Genomic DNA, 27,918 nt, shown 5'->3' with positions numbered 1-27,918 from the left:
CGTCACAAGTGCTGATCATTTACGAAACAAATCCTTTTCTTTCGTCAATTTACTTTATTAAGGAATTTGATCGACGTTATACCTTTGATCTAAGCAATAGTAATACCATTATTCAAGTAGAGGATCTAATTTGATGTATTGACTTAAGATGACATGTTTTAGGACAATTTCCATTTTGTGGATGGAATAACTGTTTTCCAGACCATTCTCCTAAATTATGACTTTTTACAGCTGGTGGACGTTTAGTTCCTGAGATTTACTATAATCTGCATGTCCCGTTTTAATTCATTCGAAACGCAAGGTGGCATTATTTGCAATAGTTTGAGAACGCGTTGATCAAAAACAATGAAAATCAGTCAAGTAACTCCCTAGATTACAATGCACGTGGTCATGTATCAAATGTTATGTTATTGTATTTGGTGATTATGTCTTCCGTGAAAATCTTATGCACAGCAGTGTTGTGACATTGAGTAATTTGCCTGCCGCTAGGTATAGAGATGAGATCCCCCGATCCCATGTTGTCATTGAGGAGGATAAACTCACTCATGAACTCCATGCCTAGGAGAATTATGACTGTGGAGAGAGCGAATGGGGGACATACCCGGTATTGACTAGCCAGCTCTCACGATCAATCCATTTCGATTTCAGACTACATGGTTTCAATTCCCTTCAATTACTTTTAAATCACTTACCAGATTTAAATAGTATATTTTGAAGTTTGTTCTTTATGGATTAATCTTCCTTTCTTGCTGAAATATTGACCATTTTACTTGACGTCTTGCCTAGAATCATCTTCGAAGTTTTCCCTCTGTTTCTTAATCCCTTGAGTATAGTTTGATTTCCTCCGATCAATTTTGATCCCAAAAGGACGAAACATCTGTATGATGCAGTTGTGTTGTAAGTTCACTATTGACTGTATATAATTCTAAATTATTGAATTATCAACTCACTTGCGTGTCTTTAGCAGAATTGTGAAAACATGACAATGGCGTTTAAAACAAAAAATACATATTTCAAATGTTTGTTCTGTTATTTCTAAAACCACGTATCATTGAGAGAATGGCGTTGTTTAAGATTTTTCACAAGGACTGCCAATTCAATGACATTAAAAATGACAACAATGTGATTATGAAGCAGATTGAGAACAAGAATTGGCAATGCAATGTAAAATCGAAACAAACGAGATATCTTCGACTATATTAGTGTGCGATCTTATTTACCAACATGATAATGCAACTAATGAGTCGTTTTCTTTGTTGTTATAGGTTTCACCAGGTTATTCAGCAAAGAAGATGTTTGAACTTATTAACGAAGAACCAACCAAGATCGCTCTCCTAGGCCCTCTCTTCTCAGATGAACTGGTTTTGGTAGGGGAGATAACTCCATTTTACAACTTATTACAGGTAAATGCAATTGATTCCGTTTCAATGTTTTTGTGAGATTAAGTCATGGAGATAATCGCATAGTGTTACCAACAACTTTTACAGTACCTTTATTTAATGTCGATTTAGAACTTAGCGACATTTGTTTCGCGTAAACGTCACTCGTTAGTTCAAGCTGAAAGACATACATTGTAACGTGCCTATGACAATTACCATCTCTACCAATTTTTAATTAAGATAGATGAATGCCTTGAAATATGCTGTCTTTCAACACAGGACTGAACGTCTTTGTATTTGTGTTATCAATTATTTCTGACCGTTTTAAACCTGGATGAGTGTTTTGGAAACAAACACATCCAGTTATAATGGATGATGTCCTTAGAAAAAGACAACGAATGACGCCTTCAATTTAAACTTCAGGAAGGAAGTAGTCTCCTAGAGAAGACGCCTCTTGTTTCCGAAGACCTATTTCATGTTACAAACAGACTGTCATGTCATTTGTTATCGAACAGGCACCACGCATTTTTAACATTTATTGGGACTAATCAGTGTATAACTGGCCTCAAAAAAATCCACAGTATAAATTATAAACAAGGCATTTTGATAATGACAACAAAATAATCAGCACAACATTGCTGAAGGCATTGACTGATTGATTGCGAAGCTTTGATAGCAAATGATGAAAAAATAAAAAACCCATTTAGATAGAATATCAAAGGAACGAATCAGCACCAGTTCAATGTTTTAGACTAGACAGGATAAACCATATTACTGAGACAAGTAATAATCAATTCGGGCAGCACCCACTGACAGAAAATGTTAAAGAATATATCATCTATGAAAATATATAATTTTACAAATCTCACATCATTAACTTATTTAATTTCCCTGTCATTCTCTAGGTTATGACAGTTTACACGCGTCAACTTTTTGAACCGGAAGTACTTCCGAGATTGTTTTTTGTTTGCACTATATCGTCTACATGGAGTAAGCAAACGAAATTATGCTAGCAAAGTGAACAAAGATATGAAGTTTGAAACACAAGACACGGTAACTGTCGGTGATAATGGTAAGATGGGCAGAAGATTGAAAATTTACATTGGTACATTTTTTTATTATAAAAGTACACATCCGATCGTCATTCAACATTGGCTAAATTGCTATTATAGGATGATTCCTTAATTATGATATAGATACAGTTGTCTCTACCACCAAGTCTACGCTACATCAACATCAATTTCCTTAAGCCCTTTCGATCCCCGCTATTGTCTACAAAGTGACATTTCCATTTTCCCTTCCCAGAATTGTAGCATGTACAAGAAAATAATAGAGATAATAAGAATTTTTCTGAAGAAGAAAACTATAATACCATAAAAAAAAACCTTTTTCAATGTAAACCTGCTATGTACGTTTCTACATTCAGGAAGTCAAGAAGACCTCATTCACGCAATTCTTGTTTTTTGGAGCCAAATTCATACCAAACAAAATTCCTCAAGTGTGTGCGCCAGAGACATAGATCCTGATACCATGCAGGATACTTAATTATTCTTTGTTTTCAAGGTGATTTCTCCCATCATATTTCTTTTGTATTAATTAAAATGATAATAGAATGACGTTTGGGTGATTAGACCAAAAGGAACCTGATAATGCTATTTCATTTTGATTTTAAGGGCGCATAACGCCATATCAACCCAAAAATGTCAATTTGAAAAAAACGTACAATTTTTAAAAGACTTGATAGAAAAATATGTGTGCTGATTATTTTCATAATTAGAAAAGAGGGGGTCGCTGTGTTTATTTCAGAAATATTTAGGTCCTATTTATCACAAAGTGATCCACCTAATGAAAATTCCCGTGTTCAAATTCTGTGGCCAGCGGTGATAATTCATTCAATTTTGTTCAGTTGTACCCACGACAGAGGTATACTTAAGTGAAATATCCTTGCAATGGAAAAACATTGCAATGGCTGTTAATAAAAAAAACAAGCTAGGACGTCATGTAAGCAGTCATAAAGTATAGACAACAAGCAAAAATTCTAACAGATTGATTGTTCTACTCCTGGTAACAGGTACAACTACAACGTGTAGATAACAAAGCATATAAAATGTGTAAATAAAATAAATAAGGAATGGAAGGCACCACTGAGACGTACGTATACTTGGCAGTTACGGATTTTCTGACGTGCGTAAAGCCTTGTTGTCAAAACATGGATATCTGAAAAAACGGAGTTTGGAAATAGATCATTAGCTGCCGACAGGATCTAGAGTACGGATATTAATCATCTGTCAAAACAGAAAAAGAAAAAAGGAAAGTTGGTAACTAAATACGGATGACGTTATTAAACACGCTCTGAATGAATGGCACCGTGGGTTTTGATATAAGAGGAGATAGAGAAGAAATGAGTTTGCCTTATTCAAACTGATATTAGATATGTATATGAAACATACGGCTTTGTATAATGATGAAACATATTCTTATCATCACCACTTTTAATTGATACCTTAGTAAGGATATTGGTATGTAGTTATGTGCATGTATTTATGTTTACACACTGACAACGCAATGATGTTCTACTTAGTAAGTAGTGGGAGAAAAAACAATCCGTAAGAAGTACGACAAAGAAGTTTTAACCCTCCAGATTATTTGGAATGTCCAACCCTGGACAGAGCCTCGGATTGGACAATGTTATCATTTCCCCTGATACATGTACATTTGTACATCACCTGCACAGCACAAAAAAGCGTTCCATTTACCGAAACGTTTTTGTGACCAGTATGCATACCCCAAACTGTGACCACAACATTTCCTAAAGGCAATATATATATATATCTACTTATTACCCTTTGGCCAATAAATAACATGCTTGTGTCTTTTTTTTTTGTTTTTTTTTTTTGTTATGTTCATTGTATACATGTAATAATTAACACGATATATAACATACCGAACCATAGCTTTTGACTATTTGTTCAGATGAGTTTTGTTGCCGGAACATCCACTATTAAGGATCGCAGGCGTTTCCCGTCCCTGTACAGCACAGTTTTCATTCAGGACGACCTAAACCCTCTCCGTATAAGGATGATGAAATACTTTGGATGGACACGTGTGGCAACTATTCTGTTTGACATGGATTATTTTGGATCGGTGAGTAGCTAGTTCGATCTAATGAAATATTGAACTTTTGGAAAAAAATACTTTAATTTGTTTTCAATTTAAATGAAATATCATCATTATTGATATTAGAATTACGATTACGTTCATGTGCTCACGCTGTTCTGTTGAAATGGAATGGAGCCAATTGAGCGTTTAAATAATGTTTTCTTCTTATTTCCTCGTATCCTAACAGCAAATAGATGAGTTCCACTCCCTACTACAGACAGAAAACTTTACGCTGCTTACTTCTAGTGTTATTGTAGATCTAAGCAGGACCGAAGAACATATCAAACGATTAAAGGTGAGATTATTTTACATGTTATATTTGTATGATACATGTGTATGACATTTGCACATATAACAAATATGTTTAGTTTCCAGGGAAGTAGTGTCTATCAATCAATGTAAACCAGAAATAGTTATCGCCTTATAATTATATAAGGAAATGAGCTTCGAACACTAACCCTTCCGGAACACATGAGTTTATTCTTCTGACGCTATTTCAGGAGTCTCTCTGTAATTTTCGTTTTTTTGTTCATACTTTGCTTAAATTATATCAATTTAATTATGAATTAAAAATACAGATTCTACTTGTGATTGCCTATTAAATGCTAAGAGTGATCAGAGCCTTGACGGTTATCAATAAAAGAAATCTCTCATCTATTGGAGTACAACTGAAAAACCAATAAACCTCATTGAAATCCCTATTAACGCCACCTGTTATCTTTACAGCAATACCACTCAAGAGTTATATTTGGAGCCTTCAGATCGACTCAAGCACCAGCAATTTTCTGTGAGGTAATCTATCATTGCTATTCATATAGAAGGAATGCTTCCATGGGGCGTTCATGTTGTTCATATAGTAGTATAGACAAAATATTGGTGCACAGTCTCGTGCACGGTAAATTAAAGTGTTCAAAGGGTGGAGTGTTATAATGTAACTGTGACAGGTGAAGTGAAATAGTGACGGATGGTGCTGTCAGTTCAACGGCCTAGAAGTCATAGCTGAATTTTGATGATAAGTTCTTGTTAAAAGTTTAATGAAATGTTCATTGGTGCTGTTTTAGAGTATACAAATACCATTGCGCCGAAGGCCATCTTATAGTATCTATCATATGAACATATTCGCCATGAGGAAATATGCCTTTAATTATATCGTAAGCATGTTAGATTCAAAATGCTGAATATATATATGAAAAAATCGTCACATCCTGTCCTATAATTCAAAACTTTTCAAGAATCTTAATATATAAAACCTCAGTCAATTATTATTTATAAATCACAAGTTTTTTACTGTTTGTTTGGTAATACTCTCGTTGTCATTGTCACACTGGATATGTAATAACACATATAACGTCAAAAAAGTTTTACATGAGACATATTCGATGTATTCTACAGGGACGGCATTTTACATCGTTAACAACTTGAAGTTGTCACAACATTCATAATTCACATGTTACGCAGCTCGACATGCAAACATTCAACATTCAAAATTTCAATGTCTTGGATCTCGACATTAGTAATTCAGTTTTCAGAATTTTCAAATAATGTGTTCCTGTGTGTAATTATTATATATATAATGCATTCCTTTGTGTATTGATAAGACCTTGTGATGTGTTCCTATGTATATTGATAAGACCTTGTGATGTGTTCCTATGTATATTGATAAGGCCTTGTGATGTGTTCCTGAGTGTATTGATAAGACCTTGTGATATGTTCCTGCGTGTATTGATAAGACCATGTGATGTGTTCCTGCCTGTATTGATAAGACTTTGAGATGTGTTGATGTGTCCCTGTTTGTATTGATAAGACCTTGTGATGTGTTCCTATGTATATTGATAAGACTTTGTGATGTTTTCCTGCCTGTACTGATAAGACTTTGTGATGTGTTGATGTGTCCCTGTTTGTATTGATAAGACCTTGTGATGTGTTCCTGTCTGTATTGATAAGACCTTGTGATGTGTTCCTGCCTGTATTGATAAGACTTTGTGATGTGTTGATGTGTCCCTGCCTATATCGATAAGACCTTGTGATGTGTTCCTGTTTGTATTGATAAGACCTTGTGATGTGTTCCTGCCTGTACTGATAAGACCTTGTGATGTGTTCCTGTTTGTGTCGATAAGACCTTGTGATGTGTTCCTGCCTGTATTGATAAGACTTTGTGATGTGTTGATGTGTCCCTGCCTATATCGATAAGACCTTGTGATGTGTTCCTGTTTGTATTGATAAGACCTTGTGATGTGTTCCTGTTTGTATTGATAATACCTTGTGATATGTTCCTGCCTGTACTGATAAGACATTGTGATGTGTTCCTGTTTGCATTGATAAGACCTTGTGATGTGTTCCTGTTTGTGTCGATAAGACCTTGTGATGTGTTCTTGTTTGTGTCGATAAGACCTTGTGATGTGTTCTTGTTTGTGTCGATAAGACCTTGTGATGTGTATTGATTGTACTTTGTTTATTTGTGTATTAATCTGTCCCTGAGTACTTTTACACTACTTTTGATGTTTTGCAGGCTTATAAGCAAGGTATGTACGGAAGTAAGTATGTTTGGATATTATCAGGCACTTCGATGTACACTTTCTGGACAGATTCCCGTTTGGACGGTACTGGGACACGATGTACGAGAGAGCAGATTCTTGAGGCTGCGAGAGGTTATATAACGCTGGACCACGAGTCTATGGGGGAGGCAGACCAACAAACCATCAGTGGAAGGGTTAGTCCTTCTCAATATTACATGTAGTGATCAATATTATATACACTTTTGGTATATATGTGTATTGTTCTTGAATGATTTATTTTCCACATTGTAGCATTTCGATATATTTTGTGTAATGTTTTAGAGTGTTGCAGAGTACGACCAATACATTCGAACCTACCTGGCACAATTTCCTACTTACAAAATATCCAGGAAGTACACGTTCGCCTATGACACCGCTTGGGCGATAGCACTGGCCTTAAACGCCTCCCTTTGTTGTCTAAACGGATCGACATTAACTGACTTTAACTATAATAATAGTGAAATGTTAAGCAACATTAAGGACAAAATGGATCGGATACATTTTCAAGGAGTATCGGTATGTATTGATACGTTTCTAAGTATAGTCAACAGATAGTATCCTTTACATTTATACCCCAAAAAACACTTTAGGCGAATATTGACACAACAGTGACCAAACATCATCCCTGCACCACTGTAGAACAATTAAATGGAGGTCTTTACCCCAAAACAACAATATAGGTAGATATTGACACTATAGTCAACAGACAACATTCCTTCACCACCATGGAACAGTTAACCCGAGTTCTATACCTACTCATTCAAAAATCATAGTTACCGCGGAAATTAAAACCAGAAGAAAAATAGACCTTTGTAGTATTCGGGTTTGGACATATTTAAATATAATTCTAACCGTGTTTACCAGAGAGTGGATCATGCAAGAAAATCGTGACTTCACGCCATTCGCTCTCTGAGTGATAGATTATTCGAAAGTATTTTTTTCAACAAAAATATGTTGGAAAGAAACAACAAAACACAAATAACATTATGCAGTTTTACTCTAAAAAATTGTTTCCAGAAGGTCTTATCAATACAACAATGTTTTATCAGCAACATAAAGAAAGAACATTTCCAACAATTACCAGGAAACAAAACCAAAATATTTAACGTTATTTTACTAAAATGCAAAATAAATAAACAAATAAATTTGATGATATTTCAGATATCTATGGCACTATAAAGATACATTGTATAAAATGATGATTAACTTCTGATTATTCATATGAAAGAGAAATGTGTCTTACGAATTCAGATAAAAATAAATACATTTTCTTTACAAAACAAAAAAGGGAGAAACCTACAGGATTGCACAAAAATGAGTAAAATCTCAAATATATATCATTGGAATAATTTAAACGAATTAGAAGAATTTCCAACATTTATTCAATATTTCTGTCTCGGATATTGTGTGTGTGTGTGTTTTTTTTTTTTTTTTTTTTTTTACTTTTTTTGTAAAACGAAACAAATTTACATTATTTCGTTTTCTGTGTTCCCAATTAGTCTCCCCATTTCAAACCTAGTTTTGTCACAGAAAAACCTTAATCTGTGAACGCAATTTAACACAATACACAAGGGAGGTAATTCAATTGTCAACGAATTACAGTGGTACTCTTAACAAACATTTGGCAGTGGTACAGTGGTAATATACAATGTTAACTATTTAAGGAAATATAAAACTTTAACCTTTCCTTCTTTGATACTATATAAATAGACGCCTGGTAACGATGTCTACTATGCATACAATTATGATGAAACAAATTCAGACCTACGATCTTGATCTTTTTCCTTGTGACCTTCACCCTAAACTGACAACGCCTTGGTTCTATACGATATATCTACATCATACTCATAGCGAAACTTGACTTATACGACCTTGACCGTTCACTTTGTAACCTCAAGAGTCTAATATATTAAATGTGTATCAGTCCCCGCAATATCGCATCATAATACTATTATTCAGTGTTAACCGTTAATGGGATACAAAATGGGATCTCTTTGACCTTTAACCTGTACCATTTGAAATTGAACATCTCCAGATTAACTCTTAGATGAGTTATACACATGTTGATATATGTATTTATATAACTATACAGTAAGCATGTAAGTGTCTGTCAGACAGTCAAGCCAAACATAGATATCTGCCCCAGCTGTGGGAAACATAACTAGGCTATAGCTAAATGCATTACAATAAGCACGGAAAGTGTGTGACAGACAGTCAGGCCAAACATAAATCTCTTCTCTAGCGTTGGGAAACATAACTAGGCTATAGTCCCCCACGCGAAATTTGGAAAAATATTGATAGGAAGTAGCCGTAAACGTTACTGATTTAACTACACATATATTGCGATGTACCAATTCTTCTTTAAATAAGTTTACAATTTGTTTTATTGATAAACTAATAATTATATAATTACATGTGATCTATTGTAGGGCCCTGTTTCCTTCCAAAACGGCAGACGCATTGGATTCTCATATATTCAGTCAAATGAAGGTAGGGAAACGTGTCATTAACAGCCGGAACATTACATACGAGATTTACATTAATGATTATCAAAGTCTTGTTGATAGATTTATGCCCTCGTTAGTTCGCTTCACTCCTATTCATCATCCACGCAAATGTTTGTTTCTGTCAATTGCTGTTTCCTATGTGTTTCTATTAATAACTTAATCATGAATATATTTTATGCAAAGTCACTATTGGTAATTCATGCAAGTCACGGTAAGCCCGCTTGTAGCATCATTCCTTTGAGGCCTTAAATAAATTTAGCTAAATGGCCATCTTCTGTATTGCGTTTAAGTATTAAGTATCATTTGGGATGCCATATGTATTTATGTAAACTTTTCTTATCCCGAAATTTCCTTAACTTAAAACTTCATGTAAGAGTATGTATCGGCTTATTTGTTAAAAAGTATAGATTTATCATATATATATTTCAGTAGTAAAATGAAGTTTTAATATCGCTCCCCACAAAGGGAATGGTTTTGTTATTGGTTACAAAGTTGTATCTATAACTCTTGTAAATCTTGTACAAATAAAAGTAAAACTTATCCCAATTATTATGGAATTGTCCCATCGAACCACTATAAGGAACCAAATGATGACATGGTTTTCCTGCTCTTCAATATCCTGGTGTCATGTGACGTGTTACCGTCTCCAGGAAAGCTAATTGAACTGACACATGTTTAACTTCCGACATTCACTCGTGTAACAAAATTTTGAATCTATTGCCCTGATGAAAAAAAAGTATATATTAATTTTCTGATTCATCAAGGCATAAAGCTGCCTTCCACTTTATATCTTTCATAGTAATGATAGTTTGAAATGAAGAGGGTAAAAAAGGATGGGGATGGATTTATTTATTTCATTGAAATATTTTTGGTTTAGAAATGTCTTTATGTGAAATACTGACATGCATATATTGAGATTCATGTACGTATACAACAAACTTTAGTTAATAATGCACCTCAGGATGAAGATTTACATGGCGGATGCAGTCGTTGAAGCATAAGATAATTACCGTGGTAGATCACATAGATTTAATCTCCTTGACCATTTGCGTATTTGATCTTTCTGTCATGTTCATATTTTTCTCATTTCATCGATTTTGAGTTTGAATTGAGATTTTGTAAACATTTCGGCATTTTCTTTGTTTTAATCATTTGGTAATGTTATGTATACCATTACTTACATGTTATATAAATCCTTATACCCAAGATCGAATGTAATCTTGTTATTTCACCATATCATTCATTTTCATTCATATGGATAATGGATTGTCATCAAGAGCTTCAAGTGGTTAGGTTCAGGATTTATTAGGTAACAAGTTCCTTAAAGTAACAAAATGTCAATAGATGAACATAGAATGAATACAGCACAGCATTGACATGTAAGAATTATTACAATTTAACAATACAAAAAATCCTTACAAAAATGCGATACGTGTTACAAAGTTTAAACTTCCTTTTCAGGCTTTGACAGGTCTTCAGTGGCTAAATTTGATCCCACGGATCAGTCTTTAAACTGGACTTTTAACCCCAGTTTACTGTTTCAAGGTTTGTGGAAGTAATCTACATTTATCATTTGAAATATGGCTGTTTATCTTACGATAATCCCTGTTGTTGGTGTGAACATCTTAGTCGTAACATTTTATCGCTTTACCAGGGGTAGTTACAAACGTATCAAACCTTGTACAAATACAGTTAGCAATAGAGCTATTCTTGAATATATATTCATTGGTCCAAGTTTCCTTAACCTTATATTTTTTTCCTTAACTTACGATATGCTTTTCTATGGTAGTTAAAATTTCATTAAGTTAAGGAAGATGTTTAGGAATATTTTAGATATCTAGCGAAACTATACACAGCCAATAGGAACATTAATTTACACAACCGGAAGTGCTGTGTCATTTAAAATAAATTGCTCGAAAGTTATTCCAAAAGTATAGAAAAAAAATGACTTTAACTGTTTCTTATCAACAGATACGTCATCAAATGACCAGAACACGTTACTTTATCACGCAGACAAACTATCAACGAGTTGCAATGAATATGAAAATGCCAAGATCAATTTTGAAAATATACTCGTTTAGACTATGGTTTTTATTCGGTTATTCATCTAATTTGGGAAAGTCATCCTCAGCAAAATGAAAGTTAGTATTATTTACTTGTTAGATGCGGTGTGATGATGTGTAGTAGTTTTTTTTGGTGTATTTGTAGGAGGGAAAGTTCCCAAGGACTCGTTTACCTACACCACTAAATACTTTACCATACCTATGAGTGCCATGGTCTGTATGCTTATCCTGGATACCATTGGATTTCTAATGGCTGTTGGTTTCCTTACATTCAATATATATTTCAGAGAAAATAGGTAAATATCAACATGAGTATGAAACCCTTTTTCATGTAAACAAAGAACAGGATTGATTATTACAAAACAACAATAGACTATCGTAGGAATTAACAGGAAAAGAATGTGTGCGTTATCATTTACATGTATAACATTGTCGTATATATCAGCTATATGTTGGTGCCGATGTAACTAAACAAATGTTGTCTGATATATCACTATGTAGGTAGATATTTTCAGCACAATATCTAATGGCTACTTGTCTTACACAGGTATCTTCACAGCGATAAACAAACATTATACAGGAAAGTCCTCGTGGTGAGAACAGCATAAATAATTGTCTACATGTTTATTCCAATGGCAGTGATTCTCTGTCGTGATACATAAAAAGTGACACGAACACTCGAGCTGACGGCAAAATACTTGTGTCACCATGTCAGCAATGGCGGCACCATACTGGTGTCATTATGTCAGGGTTGATGGCACAATACTGGTGTAATCATGTCAGGGTTGACGGCACAATACTGGTGACATCATGTCAGGGTTGACGGCACAATACTGGTGACATCATATCAGGGCGGCTGACGGCACAATACTGGTGACATATCAAGGCTGCCAACACAATACTTGTGTCCCTTCTCATATGGGTTACCTGGTATCGAAACTGGTAGACCGAAAACACACCTCCATTAACTAATGGGAAATCCTAACCGAACGCCCTTAAGGACTTAATTACACTATTTTATTAACTTGCTCTGTGTGTAGGTGAATGAAACCGTTCGTTTTGTTCCTTCCTATATTGTAACGTCATATAACACCCACAAATATGATATCACAACATATTCACTAGCACATAGAAACTGATAATGTCACAATGATGGAAGCGGCAACTACGGATATTAACGATACCTACGGTAGAACATGATTCCACTAAAAAAAAATAACCAAAAAAAAAAACAAAAAAAAACAAAACATTTTCCCTCGACAGTCGGTTCGTTTTATGTTTTATCCTGCCGCCGAGTTGTCGGATTCATAGTCGAATGTTCCCTTTTTTCAGAATGTCTACATACACATTTACATTCTGTCAACCAACTTGTGTACATCAGTTTTACGAAAAGTCTGTAGTCATATTTGAAAAGTTTTCTCCATCACAATTTTGATTATTTTAGAAATGAGTCAACTCTTTCATAAGCTTGGCATAGTTAGAAAAGGTTTGAGTATTAAGAAATATTTACTTATATTAAGCTTTACAAACATCATAACTTTATTTCTGTTGCAGAAACATTAAGATGTCAAGTCCCCGTGTAAACAACGTCATAATCATAGGTGCTTTCATCATGTATGCGTCTGTTTGTGTGTCTACGTATAGTGCCTACAACGCCCCCAACGTCGGCCGCGTCACGTGTATGGTAAACAAAAAATATGACAATTCTAATATACCATTATAACGGGAACTCATATAACAATAGAAATACCATTATTACAGGGGACCAATATAACAATAGAAATACGATTATTATAGGGACCGATATAACCATAGAAATACCATTATTATAACCATAGAAATACCATTATTATAGGGACCAATATAACAATAGAAATACCATTATTATAGGGACCAATATAACAATAGAAATACCATTAATATAGGGACCAATATAACAATAGAAATACCATTATTATAGGGACCAATATAACAATAGAAATACCATTATTACATGGACCAATACAACAATAGAAATACCATCATTATAGGGACCAATATAACAACAGAAATGTCATTATCACAGGGGACCAATACAACAATAGAAATACCATTATTATAGGGACCAATATAACAATAGAAATACCATTAATATAGGGACCAATATAACAATAGAAATACCATTATTACATGGACCAATATAACAATAGAAATACAATCATTATAGGGACCAATATAACAATAGAAATACCATTATTACATGGACCAATATAACAATAGAAATACCATCATTATAGGGACCAATATAACAATAGAAATACCATTAATATAGGGACCAATATAACAATAGAAATACCATTATCATAGGGACCAATATAACAATAGAAATACCATTATAACCGGAACTCATATAACAATAGAAATGTCATTATCACAGGGGACCAATACAACAATAGAAATACCATTATTATAGGGACCAATATAACAATAGAAATACCATTATTACATGGACCAATACAACAATAGAAATACCATCATTATAGGAGCCAATATAACAATAGAAATGTCATTATCACAGGGACCAATATAACAATAGAAATACCATTATAACGGGAACTCATATAACAATAGAAATACCATTATTACAGGGACCAATATATCAATAGAAATACCATTATTATAGGGACCAATATAACAATAGAAATACCATTATCATAGGGGCCAATATAACAATAGAAATACGATTATCACAGGGACCAATATAACAATAGAAATACGATTATTACGGGACCAATATAACAATAGAAACACCATTATTACAGTACCGAATAGTATCTAAACATTGTATTTGATGCAACTTTTTTTTCTATTGACTGCAATGTATTTCACTTTCGAGAAGTTCAGTTTTTCACAATTTTAAAGATGAAATAAAATCTTGACAAACACATGGACACTTCGAAAACAATACTAACAGTCAGCCCAAGCCTTCACTGAAAATGCCTGTTTTTATCTTAGCTCAATAAATAACTACATGGATGAAATCGACAGGCTCATACTTACACTGTATGTATATACTGCATTTTCTAGGTGAATACCTCTATGAAATCAACACTCGCAGTATGTTGATTACTTTTAGGTTGATACCTGGGTGCACTCAATAGGCTTTACAACAGTTTTCGGGGCCCTCTTCTCCAAGACTTGGCGAGTACACGTACTCTTTAAGCAGTCGACAGTTAAACGAAAGGTATCCTGTTTTATATATACAGCATTATCTTATGTATTAAACGGTAAGTAAAATACCTTAATGAGACTCATTGAAATATAGCAGGAGGTAGACACTGCTGGTGTAAGTTTGTCTAACCTAGTGGCACGGTTCAGTATATGTTCACATGCACTTCATGGTGTTCTGAAATTATTTATTTTATCTATTTAGTTATGGGGCTGGTCAACGTACCAGACTGGATTTCGATCACTTTCAATTTTCCTCAGTCGTCTCTTAGGCTTCAATATCTAGGCCTTTATCAACACTGACGTGTCATATTAAGACGAAACATGTGTCAGATGCAGTATGCTTCATCATTTGACTCTACTGTATCTAAATTGTTAAAAGGTGCGACTCACTGGTGTCTTTTGTACAAATTTTGATAAGAAGATATAGAGAAAATAATGTTTATTGGATCTATGAGGTATATGTATAAGTATATTTTAACATTGTTATATCCGTCCTTTTTTATATTTAGAACATTTTGTTTACTATTTAAAAAGGCCATCAAAGACTCTCAGCTCTTTGGTCAGCTGTTCTTGTTGATTATCCTTGACCTCATCCTGCTGACGGCTTGGACAGTCTTCCATCCGCTGGAACAGGAACAAATAAAGATTAATAGACAGGTGATATGTTGATATGTTTTATGAAAATTGGTGAAAAACTCTTAACGAACTATATCCGCTGTATCACTTTGTTATTGCAGCTTTTCAAACCACATTCAATTTAGAAATATAAGAAAAGTGTTATCTCCGATCCTTGGTAACCTGTTAGAGCTGTAACAAAAACTCCAGTTTCTATAAGTAGAAGATAATCAGTATTTCTTCATTTTTGAGATGTTCCAATTAACGTCTTGGTTATATATTTTTTATGGACCAATGGGGCTCAATAAAAAGACAACCCTGAAACAACTGTCAACAACAGACGCACGACCAAATGGAAAATTTAATCTTAACAGTGTAAATATAGGGACTTACAATTCACTGCTATTTTGTCTACACTGTGAAACATCAAAGTACATCGTATACACAGTGATACAGAAAACTACATTGTATACACAGTGATACATCAAACTACATTGTATACACAGTGACACATCAAACTACATTGTATACACAGTGACACATCAAGTGTATGCAAAGTGACACATACATTGTATACACAGTGATACAGAAAACTACATTGTATACACAGTGATACAGGTAAACTACATTGTCACAGTACACAGTGATACAGTAAATCAAACTACATTGTTACACAGTGACACAGTGACACAGTATACACTACATGTACACAGTGACACAGTATACACAGTGATACAGAAAACTACATTGTATACACAGTGATACATAAAACTACATTGTCTACACAGTGACACAGTACACTACATGTTATACACAGTGACACAGTAAACTACATTGTATACACAGTGACACAGTAACTACATTGTATACACAGTGATACATCAAACTACATTGTATACACAGTGATACAGAAAACTGCATTGTATACACAGTGACACATCAAACTACATTGTATACACAGTGATACGGTAAACAACATTGTATACACAGTGGCACAGTAAACTACATTGTCTACACAGTGATACAGTAAACTACATTGTATACACAGGATACGGTAAACTACATTGTATACACATTGACACATCAAACTACATTGTATACACAGTGACACATCAAGCTACATTGCATACACAGTGATACATCAAACTATATTGTATACACAGTGACACATCAAACTACATTGTATACACAGTGACACATCAAGCTACATTGTATGCACAATGATACAGAAAACTACATTGTATACACAGTGATACAGTAAACTACATTGTATACACAGTGACACATCAAGCTACATTGTATGCACAATGATACAGAAAACTGCATTGTATACACAGTGATACGGTAAACTATATTGCATACACAGTGACACATCAAACTACATTGCATACACAGTGACACATCAAGCTACATTGCATACACAGTGATACATCAAACTACATTGTATACACAGTGACACATCAAACTACATTGTATACACAGTGACACATCAAACTACATTGTATACACAGTGACACATCAAACTACATTGTATGCACAGTGATACAGAAAACTACATTGTATACACAGTGATACAGTAAACTGCATTGTATACACAGTGATACAGTAAACTACATTATATACACACTGACACATCAAACTACATTGTATACACAGTGACACATTAAGCTATATTGTATACACAGTGATACAGTAAACTACATTGTATACACAGTGATACATCAAACTAAATTGTATACACAGTGATACAGTAAACTACATTGTATACACAGTGATACAGTAAACTACATTGTATACACAGTGATACATCAAACTACATTGTATACACAGTGACACATCAAGCTACATTGTATGCACAATGATACAGAAAACTACATTGTATACACAGTGATACAGAAAACTACATTGTATACACAGTGATACAGTAAACTACATTGTATACACAGTGATACAGTAAACTACATTGTATACACAGTGATACAGAAAACTACATTGTATACACAGTGATACAGTAAACTACATTGTATACACAGTGATACAGAAAACTACATTGTATACACAGTGATACAGTAAACTATATTGTATACACAGAGACACATCAAACTACATTGTATACACAGTGATACGGTAAACTACATTGTATACACAGAGACACCTCAAACTACTTTGTATACACAGTGACACATCAAGCTACATTGTATACACAGTGATACAGTAAACTACATTGTATACACAGTGATACGGTAAACTACATGGTATACACAGTGATACGGTTAACTACATGGTATACACAATGATACATCAAACTACATTGTATACACAGTGATACGGTAAACTACATTGTATACACAGTGATACATCAAACTACATTGTATACACAGTGATACAGTAAACTACATTGTATACACAGTGATACAGTAAACTACATTGTATACACAGTGATACATCAAACTACATTGTATACACAGATACAGTAAACTACATTGTATACACAGTGATACAGTAAACTACATGGTATACACAGTGATACAAACTACATGGTATACACAGTGATACATCAAACTACATTGTATACACAGTGATACGGTAAACTACATTGTATACACAGTGATACATCAAACTACATTGTATACACAGTGATACAGTAAACTACATTGTATACACAGTGATACAGTAAACTACATTGTATACACGGTGATACATCAAACTACATTGTATACACAGTGATACAGTAAACTATATTGTATACACAGTGATACAGTAAACTACATTGTATACACAGTGACACAATAAACTACATTGTATACACAGTGACACAATAAACTACATTGTATACACAGTGACACAGTAAACTACATTGTATACACAGTGACACAGTAAACTACATTGTCTACACTGATACAGCTAACTAGACAGTCAACAAAGTAACAGGGCAATCTAGATTGCTTACAGAATGACACAGCAAACCTCTTTGTCTACACAGGGAAAAAATATCTACATTGTTCATGCAATGACAAACTATATAGACACAGCAAATACTAACAAAAGAGGTGAGTTCTAAGGTTATTGAAATTGTAAGTGCTTGTCGGTTCTTTGTTTGCGCTAATTCTACATATTCTAATTTTGAAATAGACAAGAAATAATAAAATAGAACAAAGACGATATCCAACATTAAGAAAATCGAAAAAAAACAACATTTATTTGTGATATATCTACTAGTTACCTCCCATCGACCACACATCAGCTTGAAATATCGCGAGTTTCCTGAAACAAATATTTCTTTATAGCTCGATTAAAAACATCTCTACCTTGCAGCAGAATATGATATTAAAGTATAGGATAATATCAATGGATTCATCAGTATGGTACCTGGACAATTTAAGGAATACGGAACATTTTTGCTAACTATTAATTATCAAGAGACCTTGTATGGTATTTTGAGGATGAAACAAGAACCTGAAGAATTAACTGGTCCTTTTTGTGGTACACATGAGTGTATTAGTAAATTTTCTATAATATAATATCTACACAAGAGAATACGACTTGCAAATAAAATTATAAATGATTGCAAAACAAAAAATGAGAGCTTTTTCTTATAGACGGGTTTTTTTATTATACTTACCACCTTCAATACCTACGTACATTTTTGTATCACCTTAACAAGGATTTTAGATAATCCCGCCTACGTTTTCAAATGCTTACATATAGACTCGCATAACATGTAACGTCTTCTGAACCAAAAATGGCAAAGTGGTCTTACACAGGAGTAAAAGGGAGGTTGGGTGGGGTTTGATAAACCTCGAATTCATTTCAGTAATACATATCGTAACTTAAATATGCGAACTGGCCATACCGAAGTGGATACCGCGAAATCCTGGAAGACGAGGCTAACATGACATGACCACCTATTTAAAAACTGGAGAAGACAGACTTCAAGGAACTCTAAAGATTAAAAGATGGACCGCTCTCCTAGTGAACCGGCAGACGACCCACAAAGATGCATGCCGGCATGCATTGAAGAAAAGGACAAACCTCTACAACTGTAGAGGCACAGCGACAGACTAAATTACCAATGTTCCCATAGAGTGAACATCATTATATTGGGTGACCAAGGACCTAAAAAAAATACATCTGTGAAAAAGGTCTAACATCGAAATAGTCTGAGAAAAGATGTCCTACTTATTAAAGAACATGCGCTAGGTTTTATCTTATAAAAAAGCAGAACAAGACGTTGGCAGAGTAAATCTGATTGTCCTTAGGTCTTACAACATCCGTTAGACCAGAATTCTTAATATAATAGATGGAAACCCAGGTACTAATTGTTAGCCAAGAAAGCTGGATCAGTTACCATGGTGACTGAGGAAACGTCACTGAATATCGAAAACGAGAATGATGAGGGGATAATGCACGAATCTCGCTCCTCGTACGTCCGGAGGTCAAAGTAATGAGGAGCACTATTTGAAGGTAATAAACTTCAATGACACAGAACTAATAGGCTTGTAACTTGCACTCACTAATTAGAACAAGAACTATATTCTATTCTATCGCGAAAGTCTGCCGAATCGAGCGCCCCCCACCCCCTTGATAGTCTCAACGTGTGAATGTGGAGGATCTCCGGACGGGCATACAACATCCTACAAATGCCCCCGACACATGTGAAACAGACTTCTCACCATATTTAACGGAGGAAACGTATAGGCATTAATTTCGTCACTATTAACAGACGGAGCGTCTACTTCCCAAGCACTGGGAACCGAAGAGAACTCAGGTTGGAGGCTATTTTTTCAAGGAGATGGCCAACAGGCATGTCCGATAACTGACAAATGTCTTCGAAAATTGAAGGATCACTAGTCACTCCGTTAATACGGTCTTAAGACGTCTGGAGAGATTAATCACCAGAACAGTCAACCAACCTGAAGATGCTTGACTAGGATAGTCAGTTACCACTCGTGACATGAGACCTTGTGCCCGTTTGATCTCCAGGTACGCGACAATTATGGAGTTGGCAAAATCCCTTCGACATTGCTGTGCTTCGTGAATTGGTCACTAGACGGGATCTGTTCCGAGAGGACAAGAGCCTGAGTTGGTATAGGGAGCACCTCTAAAACGAAGTATTCCCTCGGAAACAGTCGAAATCTGCGATGTCTTGGCCTTGACGTTTGTCATGAGGAGTGCAGAAGCTGCCAAGTCCTCATTTAAGCAGATGGTTTCCCCTAGAAAAGATATTACCCGTAAAGGAAGCTTCTAAAGGACGATGATTCTTCATGATGGACAACCATCTGGGAAACACGTGGTTAGAGAGAGCAGGTACTTGCAAGGCAGTTGATATCTCTCTTATGGTGCTCATCGAGACCAAACACTACCTGGCTCACTGACTTACTAGATCAAGCTGTTAACTCAGTTAACACTTCTCCTGCATCAAGGACCTTGCGGTGACCAGAGCAAAAGGCACAATAATGTTGTCTTAGCCAACAGACGTCTGAGTAGCCACAAATGTGATAAGTAACATGATAGACTCTGTGATTGATGGCAGTGAAGGAGATGAGCACACCGCGTCCCCGAGAATTCTGACAACGTCAGTCTTAAGGGCGCTTCTTTTAGATAAAGTTGTCCAGGCCCCAGTCTCAGACTGCCAGCAAACCTTTTTAGGACCAGCCTATAAGGCCCTCGTAGTGGATGGATGTGTGGTAGGTCAGCTGACAAATTACCATGCCGTTTAAAAGCGGAGAGACAAAACCCCAAGGGCTACACACAGGAATACATGTGGGGTTATAGCCAACAGCAGCGAATAAGCAAGGACCCGCGTGTTACAATTGACCCAGAAGTGACCAAAGTTGCCCACCTGAGACTAGGGCTTTCAAGGGGTAGCGGAATGACCGCCACTAGCTCCTGTATACACCAAGAAAGCTATGGGCTCTACCTATAGCTGCTGGAATCTTGATGCTGCTCATGACCATCAGCAGGTCGTCTCGCGTGGTTCGGTATGGCTGCACAGGGACAGCCTTGAACATAAAGACCGATGAAAATGATGGACGGAAACCAAAACGTCAGACAATGATTCTGAAAGGAAGGCAAGACCAGATTAGATAGCTGAGCATCACAAAACCCAGTATAATGAGACAAACTTGAATATTATGCTGATTCAATCAAAGTCCAAAGGCAAAGGCCTCCTTATCCTTTCCCTACCATCAAGATTTGGATGTCGTGGTCATTGTCAGCATCAATGACCGCCGACCAGTAGGTCCTATCCGAGGGCAAACACGGAGGCTTATGGGCGTCCACATGAGGAAACTGCCGCGGCACCCTCGACAGAGCATTAGAAAGGGGGTACTGACAGACTCCATGGAGTTGACAGCCGTTGAATTCCAAAATTAAAATTGTCTTTTAGGATTCTGTCGTTTTCTGTACTAAATAATTAATTGCAATGGAGTACAGTTATGCCGAATTTCTTAAACATATCCTTTTCAAAAATGTGTGTTCGATAACGTTAATAATTTGCGTTCTCTACAAAACATCTTACTTCATACACACCTTATTCTGTCATTAAGAACTCACTTTACAAGAAAGAAACACGATATTACAAACAATCTAGATAAACAACAAATAATGAGGACAATATAGCATATTCTCCAAAAACGTTGACCACAGTAGGAACTGTATTTATTATATCCCACAGGAAACAGATGTATTTCCAAATCGATAATATCTGCATGTAATATTTTAACTCATTTTTATTTGGATCGATCGCTGTTGAGTGGAGTGAACGAGCTTCATAAAAAGCAAGTTAAACATTGCCTGATAATATTTCATAGAGAATGTTCTATCGTTAAGATAAAAGACATTAACACTAAGAGAAGAGCAGGTGTATGCAGGTTTCGGAAAGAAATTTTCAAAGGCAATATAATTTGGCAAGACTGAGCAATAGTGTTTGCTTCATTCCAGTTATCATTTTTTCACATACATCATGATGTTTTTTTAATTTTTTGTTTTCTTCCCGTTGTATACATTCATAGGCTAGAGAAACCATTTTGCCTCATATGAATGAAAGACTGTCATCGTAATTAACTGTTGAAGTTAAAGTGAATGAACATATGACAGGAAATGTTTGTATGGGTAAATTTAAAGATATTGACTAGTGCATGCAGGCAAGATAAACCGTGAAACAATACATTTTAAGATAAGACAGTGACGGTATTGTCATAATTGGAATAATAGGAACAGAACCAGTAATACAATTATGTATAATAGATATCCATCAGATAAAAAAGAGTTTAACAAATGTGTTCACATATCAAATTCCCATGAACAGGCCTCCGATGATGACGTTGTGCTATCAGAGGTGTTCACACAATGCAACCATCGTTACCTTGTCTACTGGGCGGCTGCAGAGTATGTCTACAAAGGACTCCTTCTAGTGTTTGGCACATTCTTAGCCTGGGAGACTCGTGATATCCACGTTCCTGTTCTCAACGACTCAATATACATCGGGTTTTGTGTGTACAACATAGTCGTGGTGTGTGCAATAGGAGTACCTACCCATCACATCCTCACAGTGGAACAGTCACTCATAAAGTACATCCTAAGCAACGCCCTCACTATCTTCTGTACCTCCCTCGTCCTTTGTATCCTCTTCATACCAAAGGTAAGTAGTCTACTTTAATGCAGGGAAGTCATACATGTAAGAAAGGATGGGATAAATTCACCAAGTGTGTTTTCGACAATTACAACAGAATTCATTAGGCCGCGAAACTTTTACTTTGTTTTGCTATGGATTAAGATTTTATTGAAACGTTTATTGACGTTTAGTTGGCCGGTGACATTAAATTACTGTTATAATTTATATAAATACTGAAATATAATATAATTATAATATAATATCATATATAAAATTATATCATATACACATAAACATGAACCAACCGTGCTTAATGAAATAAATGATAAGAATATTGAAATAATACGTTGATACATCTCCTGGTGTTCTTTTAAGTTTATTTTATCCATTTTGGATTTTCCTCTGTCGCATCCTTGATTTTCACAGGTAAGGTCCTTAGCATTACTGGCAAGTATAAGAAGCACAGCAGTGCGATGTACTTTACAATCAATACGACTTAACTGTACCTAATTCTAACTTTGTATTGAAATGTGTCATTCACTTTTCATGTAGTTCTTCGATACCACGAAACAATGTATGTAGACGTTCGGTGAAAGTAGAAAGTAATTAGCTGAAATTCATTACACGTAAGTGATACTGTAAGATAGATTTACTTATGAATAATTGAGTGTTACATTATAGATTTCTCTGCGGAATCAGACGGAAAACATACGATTTGTGCCGACGCTAAAAGGAATGTCTGCGGCCGAATCCTCATCTACAAATCGAGTCACACAATTGACGACACTACAAGGTAACTGGATGTCTTTTGGTAAGATCATGAATATGGTACTTAACGATATACTTTGGTAAACCATGGTCGAAAACATGTCATTGTCCCCCGATTATCTTGAGAACATTATAATTTTTTGCCCGTGGTGACATTCAGTATAACTAGTTTACTAGTCAAACAATACGAAAGGGGAAATATCCCGTCAAGACCAGCTAGTACTAGTAGGAAACAGCCAATACCCTAAAGGCAGCAGATTCAAAAATTTGTTTTAATTCTACAGGGTCCTATATAAAACAGAACCTCGGTCATTTATTTTAAATGATGTACGAGAGTATTGTACCACTAGGACTCCAACCATGGGCCGCTGAATTTCTCAATTTAAAAGCTAGTAAAGGAAAATTTCAACTTATGATATCTATGATGTTAACGGTATTTTTTCTGGAGTAGCATACCCTTTCCCAATATCACACTGAATGTGGCAGTCATGTTCATTGTATGCAGTATGTTCCAATTATTATAATTTCTATTGTAAAAGTCAATTGTGAACGGACACATTATTAATATTTCTCGTAGTCAAGGCTTTTTATTACAAATACATGTAAAGTGGCTTTTCTCTATTATCGAGAGGTACTCTTACGACTTGGCGATGCACGTGGTTACGAGGAAAGTCATGCAGACACAACTTCACTATAAGTAAATACAAATTCTGCGACCTGGCCCCACTTGTATAAAACATCTCAACTTGAGATTTCCTCAAGTCGAGATTTTCCTCAGCTGATATCTCCTCAAAAACGGCTTGTATAAAATTTTCTCAAGGAACAGGAGGAAGTCATCGGCTAGGATGTCCTGAAATTCTTTGAGGAATTTTCATACAAGATATTTTCAAGGAGATATTAGCTGAGGAAAATCTCGACTTGAGGAAATCTCAAGTCGAGATGTTTTATACAAGTGGGGACAGATGTCTTAATTTCAATCAGTAGATACCTTCAATGTCTATACTAATCATAATGTTATTCTGTTTGTTTATTTTTGCCAGATTCCACTAAAGACACAACAATAGTCAAGAATATGACTATCAACCCAGAGGTAATATGATTTAACTGTATGAATACGTCTACTTACTAACACCATTTTGATACATGTATGAAAACAAATTATGTACCAGTGAAATGAGCCCTAATATAAGATAAGCAAAGAAGTAGAGATAGATCTATAATACAAAATGAGAATTGACTGAAATATGGATAAGATATTTGTCAGATAGAAAAACATTCGCAACGAAGACTTGAGTTTTTGTCTTAGAAGATGTAAACAATAATAATTTCAACCCGTGTTATCGTAAATATATTTATTTTTTATTGTACGCGTGTTTCGTGTGGTTTATAAAAAGAAACCATTCATCATGTTAGCAATTTTTGTGGTCAGCCCTTGAAACAGAAAAATGAAACTGCAACAGGAAGACATTAACTCAGGTACCGCACATGTTAAATTTTATACAGAATTGGTAAGGGAACTCCTACAAGAGAGGAGTAACAAATAAGATGCACCGGAGTATACATACTAAAATAATGAAAATCGTAGATTGTTTTTATATATTATTCAGGAGTGTTTTATGACTCTGATGATTCTAAATATCAGCTCAGCAGAATTTTCAATCTATCTATCTGCAGAAACTTTACTGCAGATTTCCTGCAAACATGTGTTCTGAGTTAACAGAAGTCCTCTGTATTGTTCAATATAAGAGGATTCTGAAGAAAAAAAATCAAAGAATTAACAAAAGACAAATAGTTTTTCCAATCTACGATACAAGTCCATGACATAACATTACATATGATTGTTAATTAAGGAATTATGTGAGCTCGCTAAACTATACTCTTTATAGAGGTCAGGCGCACTATTACTCTTCTAGTGCCTTTGGTATCTCACTTGAAGCAATACAACATGAGCCCTTTCATCGTTCCAGAAATAGAGATAAAAGAAACACTCAGATGCTTTCTCTTTACCAATATGACTATCCTCACTATGAATTATTGTTCTCAATGGCTGTCACCGTCGTAATAATGTTTACAAAGAATCATTTTTGATTCAGTTCTAAAGATATTAGAGACGCAAAAAAAGAAGTTTAATAAGATAGATGAGACCATTGGTGAAAAAATCATGCAGACATGAAGGGTAAAACTCTCACCATATTTTCTATCATAAACACTGTGGACGTTTGAGAATTCAGGTGGATGTCCATAATGGTGATTGTTGTCAAACTTAAAATCTTATACATTTTTTACTTTGTCAAAATAATGATGATAATTCTTTGGACTATCTGCTTCAAACCCCTTGTAATGGGCGTGGTAAGAGTATTGAATGTGTATTTTGTAGGTCAGTAACGGATGATTATTTCTTCAATGCAAATAATTATCGTTTTATCAAAAAATAAACAACATTTGTTTCCCCCGACTATATATAAATAATCATTAATGTCATTGGTTCATACAATGTTTACAACTGGCATTTCGGGAAAGGCTTTCAGCCTGCTGCCCAATCCGGCTGACATATCTATCAATGAAAAATGTTGAAATTGATATTATGAAGATATTAATCAATCGTATATAATAAATAAATACTAAACAAAATAACCGTTGAAGTACTCGGACATGTTGACAATAGAAATATCATTTGATTTCAATAAACTCTGGAAATAGACATCAGATATGATGTCTTGCGATTTCACCAATTTATAAGTTAACAAAAAAGTTTACAGATGAAATTATATATTTCACATATCAGAATACCAACCATAATTCGACTGTTATTATATTAATTCCGTTAATGAAGTCTTGACATTTACATGAAATTGCCTGTGAATTGATTTTCAAGGAAACAAGCGTTACCTCTGACGATGAAAAATCAATGCATGTCGGTCAAGTACACATCTGCTCTAGTGGCGATATTGATAAATTCAGGCGCTGTTCGTAGACTAGACATGTATGAAATATAGAGTAGGACATCGCTATTGATGTTTACATATGTGTGGAGGCAATTATTTTACCTTTAAAGGTAATTCAGTTCAACGCGTTTCTTGTTATTATACCATAATAAAACGTTGTCCTTGTAAAGACAAAAGACAAACGTGTAGTTCAAGTGAGTTTGTTTTATTTCAACATCTTTTACTAATCAATATGATTATTTGACAAGTCAGAGAACAATAGTTCAGTGCTTATATGCCATAATTATACTTTGTTGATTAAAAGGTGGCAGAGATCAAGGTAAAAGAAAAACAGAATATAAGCACTGTCAAACTTGAGACATGCTCATCTGGACTAGCAACTCAATGTGAGAGCACAACGCCAATATCAGCGGATAGACACCGACTTCGAGGGAGGCGGTGTTCAGCAAAATGAAAGAATAGAAGCTACACGATAGAGAAGATATACATAGTCGAAATAGACTTGTAATGTGTGCATGTAACTTTTTTGTATCAGGATGCGCATATGTGATTGGATCACCAGAATATCGAATTATATCTGTATTACACAAGTTAATCTGTGTCCAGTACCTTACAATACCCCAACACATCAAGTATCAACTGATGTGGCAACTATCAACATATTTAAAACGTTTAAAAGTATTTTATGTATTGATCGTCACTTTAAGACATAACATTGAAGCTATGGTTTGACTGCTTCAGTCTACAATTATGATAGCAGTTACTGGTAATCTTACTAGAAAATCATTCGTTGTTGTTATACTTTGTGTTGTACTTTTGTTATCACTTACTTGGTGTGGTGTAAAGTAAATAGAGTTGTTGTGACTCACTTGGTGTAGTGTACAGTAAATAGAATTGTTGTGACTTACTTGGTGTGGTGTACAGCAAATAGAATTGTTATCACTTACTTGGTGTAGTGTACAGTAAATAGAATTGTTATCACTTACTTGGTGTGGTGTACAGTAAATAGAATTGTTAGGACTTACTTGGTGTAGTGTACAGTAAATAGAATTGTTATCACTTACTTGGTGTGGTGTACAGTAAATAGAATTGTTAGGACTTA

General features: G+C 34.9%; 1 protein-coding gene across 1 annotated transcript in view; it reads left to right on the top strand.

The window, feature by feature from the left end:
• The window catches only part of LOC132554759 (gamma-aminobutyric acid type B receptor subunit 2-like), a 41,933-nt gene extending 14,663 nt beyond the window's left edge, over positions 1-27,270 (top strand). Inside the window, exons 2-17 of the mRNA XM_060219068.1 lie at positions 1,266-1,403; positions 4,353-4,523; positions 4,726-4,833; positions 5,265-5,330; positions 7,048-7,248; positions 7,376-7,609; positions 9,523-9,583; positions 11,062-11,145; positions 11,809-11,959; positions 13,218-13,347; positions 14,779-14,886; positions 15,408-15,530; positions 22,798-23,130; positions 23,785-23,914; positions 24,912-24,961; positions 27,121-27,270. Coding sequence (XP_060075051.1) covers positions 1,266-1,403; positions 4,353-4,523; positions 4,726-4,833; positions 5,265-5,330; positions 7,048-7,248; positions 7,376-7,609; positions 9,523-9,583; positions 11,062-11,145; positions 11,809-11,959; positions 13,218-13,347; positions 14,779-14,886; positions 15,408-15,530; positions 22,798-23,130; positions 23,785-23,914; positions 24,912-24,961; positions 27,121-27,270 — 2,238 coding nt within the window. The remainder of the gene's footprint in view (positions 1-1,265; positions 1,404-4,352; positions 4,524-4,725; positions 4,834-5,264; positions 5,331-7,047; positions 7,249-7,375; positions 7,610-9,522; positions 9,584-11,061; positions 11,146-11,808; positions 11,960-13,217; positions 13,348-14,778; positions 14,887-15,407; positions 15,531-22,797; positions 23,131-23,784; positions 23,915-24,911; positions 24,962-27,120) is intronic.
• The last annotated feature ends 648 nt before the right edge of the window (positions 27,271-27,918 follow it).

The sequence above is a fragment of the Ylistrum balloti genome, unplaced genomic scaffold (genome assembly GCF_031769215.1).
Source record: "Ylistrum balloti isolate Yb309-2 unplaced genomic scaffold, AGI_CSIRO_Ybal_v1 Utg370442, whole genome shotgun sequence".
NCBI lineage: Eukaryota > Metazoa > Mollusca > Bivalvia > Pectinida > Pectinidae > Ylistrum > Ylistrum balloti.
This window is presented reverse-complemented; position numbering and strand designations above follow the sequence as displayed.